General features: G+C 41.9%; 1 protein-coding gene across 1 annotated transcript; it reads left to right on the forward strand.

Annotated features, from left to right (window-relative positions):
• The first annotated feature begins 200 nt into the window (after nt 1-200).
• Nucleotides 201-1,859, forward strand: LOC111897903 (GDP-fucose transporter 1). The gene has a single exon (XM_023893855.3). It carries the CDS (start codon nt 592-594, stop codon nt 1,627-1,629), a length of 1,038 nt encoding a protein of 345 aa, XP_023749623.1. The 5' UTR covers nt 201-591; the 3' UTR covers nt 1,630-1,859.
• Nucleotides 1,860-6,096: the final 4,237 nt, after the last annotated feature.

Consider the following 6,096-nt stretch of genomic DNA (forward strand, 5'->3'; position numbering starts at 1 on the left):
TTTTTATGTCAATTTTTTTGTGGGATTTTAAGATCTCGGTTCCGATCTAATAAAATTTAAAAGGATTAAAGGTATGATCCCAATCTTACAACTTTTGTTCGTTTTTTAAAAAAAAATTACTAATTGTTTCAATAAAATTAATTATTTTAGTGTTGTTTAAGTCATTCAAATCAAAATCCAAAATAATACGATTAGTCCAAGGACAAGGGAAATAACATGATGCATCAACCAGTCCCATGAAACACGGCATTCATTTACTTGTCAAGACCTCGAAATCAACCCAATCACTGTGCTTCGAGCTGCCCTTCACTGGATCTTCCCTCTTCTCTGCTGAATCCTAACATTATTCAATCAACAAAGGTACGCACTGAATCAATTTCGCATCTTTCACTGTCAATTCCTTTAGATCCGATCGTCATTTCGTTCCTCAACATTTTGCCCTAGTTCTACCACTCAATTCCCTTCAGTTTCATCAGATCAAACCGATTTTATCCAACTCCTAATGTCAATCTGAGTTGTTCTTTTGATTACAAGTCTTTGTAACAAAGTTCCATTGAAATTGGAATCGTTTTAGAAGATATCAGACACACAATGGCTGTACCGAAGCAACATTATGCAACAAGCAGTCTTGTGATTGGGTACGCTTTATGTTCAAGCTTATTAGCTGTGATCAACAAATTTGCAATCACCAAGTTTAATTACCCAGGGCTATTGACTGCTTTGCAGTATCTAGTTTCAGCTTTAGGAGTTTGGGTTTTGGGGAAATTAGGGTTCTTGAGCCACGATCCGTTCGTGTGGGAAACCGCTAAGAAATTCCTACCCGCTGCTATCGTTTTCTATCTCGCAATCTTCACAAACACGAATTTATTGCGTCATGCCAATGTAGACACGTTTATCGTCTTCAGATCCTTAACACCCCTTTTGGTAGCAATCGCCGACACCACTTTTAGGAAGCAACCAATTCCATCAAAACTTACATTTCTATCACTTTTAATCATCTTGGGTGGTGCTGTTGGCTATGTCGCTACAGATTCAGGATTCACATTGACTGCATATTCATGGGCATTTGCTTACTTGATCACAATCACAACCGAAATGGTTTACATCAAACACATGGTTACAAATCTTGGATTGAACACATGGGGATTTGTTTACTACAACAACCTGTTATCTCTCATGATGGCTCCATTCTTCTGGATCATGACTGGTGAATACTCTGATGTGTTTGCTGCTGTTGGATCAAACCATGGGAATTTGTTTGAAATCATAGCATTTACAGCAGTCTCATTATCATGTGTTTTTGGACTTCTAATCAGTTTCTTTGGATTTGCATGTCGAAAAGCCATATCTGCAACTGCATTCACTGTAACTGGTGTTGTAAACAAGTTTCTTACAGTGGCTATAAATGTTTTGATTTGGGATAAACACGCAAGTCCTTTTGGGTTATTCTGTTTGCTTGTGACAATTGCTGGAGGTATTTTGTATCAGCAATCTGTAACTGGAGTTAATACTCCATCTATAATACAGCGGGACCCAGTAGCATCTAAGTTAATGGATGATAATGATGATGGTGATTACTCAAATGAAGATGAAGAAAAGGGTATTTCGGGAAAAATCTCGGGGGTATAAGTGTTTTTCTAAATATCTCAGGTTTGGTCAACTAAAGCTTTATACACATGTTATCGATGATTCGGTTTAGTTTTATGTATTAAAATTTCAACTATATTATTTGCTTTTGGATTTTGATAGTTGATGTTATCTTGAATAGGTCTTTTTTATTTCTCACACTATGAATTGTGTATTCGGGTATCTTTGCTTTATTAAAGTAGTGAACAATGAAGATCGTTTATTTTTGTCAACATGTAATTTTATCATATATATCTGCATATTTTGATGTTCTTTTTTGTTTTCTTGATGTGGTTTAGTTATGTTAAATGGAGGAAAATATGATCCATGGAGATCAGTTTCTTGTCTCAATTGGGAACAACTTTTGTGTTGTGGTAACAAGAGCATCTCGAATGATGGGTTTTTGTAAAGATTTTTGTACAATTGGAACAAAAGACTATTTTGGTAATTTATTGATTTACTCTTAAGCAGTTCGTAGGCCTCAACTTTTTCACTTTTTGAAAAAAGATTTTTTTAAAATACAAAAAATGCTGGAAATTTGATGTGTTATAACTTAAAAGTGAAAAGCTTTTGGAAAGATTTGTAGCATTTGAGGGGATATTTAAAGATACGTTTATATCAAATATCAAATAAAGGTAATGGAAATCTGATGTGGCAAACATAAAAAAATAAAATAAAATAATAAAAAATCATCAGATTCTTACCCCATTGGGGTGATTTGGGTAAGCCGCTCACCACCTATAAATTAAAAAAAAAAAATCAAAACTAAAAGATATTTGGTGACCTAGGCCACATACAGAACCCGAGATCACCAAAGCTCACTCTTTTTAATAATATTATTTAGTGGTGGAGATAAATTACTTTTGTAATTAAAACTAATATTGTTAGTAATTGTTTTTTATGTTGAGTAAAATAAATAAATTATCAGAATACATGATTAATTTTTCTCTACGATATGATACGAATATTAATATATTTTTTTAAATATTTTTTTAGTATAGAATTAGATTGGGCTGAATTGCTAATAGCAATAATGTAACAGCCCGGAATTTCAGGTATCTCTTTAAATTATTTTTGGGGCATATTTAGGAGGGGACTCGGCGAGTTGGTGCACGACTCGCCGAGTAGGGCCATGGTCTTGGTCGCAGACGCGCGACTGGACTCGACGAGTCCAATAAGGGACTCGGCGAGTCGACGCTGTTTCAGCTGAACCCTAGCCGTTTCATTTCTGATCGTATATAACGATCTTATGGCCGTCATGTCGCGTCTTTTGGCCGGTTGAAGATCCCCTGGGAGTGTGTGAGCATCTGAAGCAAGAGAGAGGACTTGAGAAGGCTTGAAGAGATTGTTAGACAAGGAGGAGCAAGGTGGTGATAAAAGGAATCGAGTACTGGAGGTTTGGAGACACAGGGAACACGTTTCCAGGTAATTTTCGGATCGAAATCTGTAACTTTTACGTTGTATACGAGTTTAGGGTTTAGGAAACCCATTTAAGGATTTGTTGGATTATGTTGTTGTTATAAGTGTTAAAACCCCTGTATTAGTATATGTGAAAGTCCAGGAAGCCCCACATCTATGTACTTCGAAATCATGCGAAATACAGGAGGCAGCGGATTGACTGCATGGCGAGGACTCGCCGAGTCCAATGATCAGACTCGGCGAGTAGCTCGAAGATTCACTAGAACTCGCCGAGTTGTTCGTCAGACTCGGCGAGTAGCTTGAAGGTTCACTAGGAATCGCCGAGTTGTTCTTCAGACTCGGCGAGTAGCTTGAAGATCTACAGGAACTCGTCGAGTCGTTCTTCAGACTCGGCGAGTAGTGTCAGGATGTTTATACTCGTCGAGTTACCCTTTGGACTCGACGAGTCCGGTCAAGGTTGACCGTTGACCTGTATATAACTTAGTAGGGTCAGTTGTCTTGTTTGATAAGATCATTAATAAAGGTATGTGGTATTATAGGGAATCTGCGGATTAGCGGATCGAGTGCGAGTAGCTCGAAGGGTTTATAGCTTGCATACTACGAGGTGAGTCTTCTCACTATACTTCACCCGGAAGGGTTTGACTGTGAGACCGGAAGGTCGTATGTGTTATAATATGCTATGTCTAGAGAGGTAGATGCTTTATATGTGATGTATGCTTATATGTGATGTATGCTTATACGGGCCGGAAGGCGAGACTTTACGTGACAGAAAGAACGGTATGATGTATGACTTATGTGTTATGTGGGTTATGTTATATGTGTTATGCTTTATACTATTATGGGCCGGAAGGCAAAATACTATGGGCCGGAAGGCAATCTAATACGGGCCGGAAGGCGATATGTTATGGGCCGGAAGGCGATTATATTACGGGCCGGAAGGCAATGTTATGTGGACCGGAAGGTCCGGGCCGGAAGGCGTATGTGGGTAAGTCGTATACTGGGGAACTCACTAAGCATTTATGCTTACTAGTTGTGTTTATGTTTTTCAGGTACTAGTGATGACCGTGGGAAGGCGCCGGCGTGACGCGTACACACTGCCACTGTTGAAGATCCTGGAGATTTATTATTTATAATTTTTGAAATAAACTTGGAATCAACCCTTTTGTCGAATAATGATGTTTTGTTTTAAATGAAAATTTTATTTGAAAATTTGAGCTGTTACAATTGGTATCAGAGCCTTGGTTTGAGGGATTCGGGGGTACTTTTGGGTGCAACTGAACTCAGACCGAGGATTTGAGGAAAAACTTTTTCTTAAAAATGATAAGGGCGTAACATTTTATAAAGGGCAAGGCAGTAAAACAAGGGTGGAACAGTGTGTACGAGCAGCCAGCGTCCGAACGGTAAAGATCCCCAGAATACCTTACGATGTTATGTTATGCACTGAATTATGAATTGTTATGCATGCTAGAAGACTAGGCATTCATGATAGGATTAGGATTGCCTGTTTTGTGATGCCTTAGTCTAGGGAGATTGCTTATATGAGATATTTGGTAGCATGCAAGTAGATAGTGCATACTAGAGGTAGGGTACTCATTATTCGGGATTTGGGGAGGAAGATTTGGGACGAATACTGATACGGTGTGGTCGGTAGTATTGGGCCCGTACTATCGAAGGCACCGGATCAGTGGAAGACTCAAATAAGAATCCCTGGAAATCGGAGACTGGGTATGGTACTTGGTGGAGTCTCTGATGATTTTATGTTGTATTCCAGAGACATCATGGTTATCAAACGCAATGGGGCGAGTTCGAGCGGTGCGAGTGATGAGGAGATTCGTCAGATTATTCAGGAAGAGGTAGCTGCGGCGGTCCGGGCTGAGATCCCGGAGATGTTTGGGTCTATTAAGACCACGTTGATGGAGGAGTTTGAGGAGCGGTGCGCCGCAATTTCTGAAGCTGCAGTTGCTGCCGCTACCGCGGCGGTGGCTGCTGCCAGGCCGCAAGGGGGTGATTCATTACTATTCAGGGAATTCAGCAACACGAAACCCCCTGAATTTGATGGGACACAGGATCCGATTGCAGCCATGAGGTGGATCGCCGACATCGAGGGGTGCTTTTATACTTGCTCATGCCCGGAGCACTTGAGGGTACGGTTCGCCTTGAACCAGCTCCGTCTGGGAGCGAAGGATTGGTGGAAGTTCGTGACGGCGAACTTCACTCAGGCAGAGATTACGGCGGTGACATGGGAGAGGTTTACGGAGATGTTCAGGGATGAGTACGTTCCCCCGGTAGAGAGGGAGCGATTGATTCAGGAGTTCTTGACCCTTAAGCAGGGTACTGATTCCGTGGCAGTGATCACACGAAAGTTTCATGAGAGGGCAATGTTCTGCCCTGAGCTGGTATCTACGGAGCAGTCGCGGATGAGCCGTTATTTGGGTGTTTTGAAGAGGGAGATCCGGGAGTTTGTGTCAAACTCCACCTATCGTACTTTCACTGAGCTTCAGGCGAACGCCAGGAAGCGTGAGATCGAGTTAGAGACTCAAGTGAGGGAGGAGGCTGAGTCTCGGCAGGTGGATCGACGGCCGGCCCAGTCTCAGCCGGCAGCCAAGCGGACTAAGTTCGCTGATTCGAGGAGGGGAGGTTCGAAGGGTCGCACTTGCGCGAAGTGCGGCAAGAGTCACGAGGGGGCGTGTCGAGCTGGTGGTTGCTACAAGTGTGGCAAAGAGGGACATATTGCCAGGGATTGCCCTAAGGGGTTTATGGTTTGCTTTCACTGCAACCAGACAGGCCATCGGAAGGCCGAGTGCCCGCAACTTCGTCAGGGAGCTACACCTACTACCCGGACTACTGAGACCCGACCGGTGAAGGTCGAGGCCCCGAGGGCTCGCGGGAGAGCCTTTCAGCTGACTGCGGAGGAGGTCCGCGCTGCGCCCGATGTTGTGGCAGGTATGTTATCTTTCATGTATTTAATTAAAGGTCGAAATGTTATGCTTATGTTAATATATGTGTAGGTACTTTCCTTGTGAACTCTATGCCTGCTCTAGTATTATTTGA

The sequence above is a fragment of the Lactuca sativa genome, chromosome 5, assembly GCF_002870075.4.
Source record: "Lactuca sativa cultivar Salinas chromosome 5, Lsat_Salinas_v11, whole genome shotgun sequence".
Taxonomy (NCBI): domain Eukaryota; kingdom Viridiplantae; phylum Streptophyta; class Magnoliopsida; order Asterales; family Asteraceae; genus Lactuca; species Lactuca sativa.

Bases quoted from the DNA above. Each gene is read 5' to 3' on its own strand.
- LOC111897903 (XM_023893855.3), top strand. From the start codon at position 592: ATGGCTGTACCGAAGCAACATTATGCAACAAGCAGTCTTGTGATTGGG.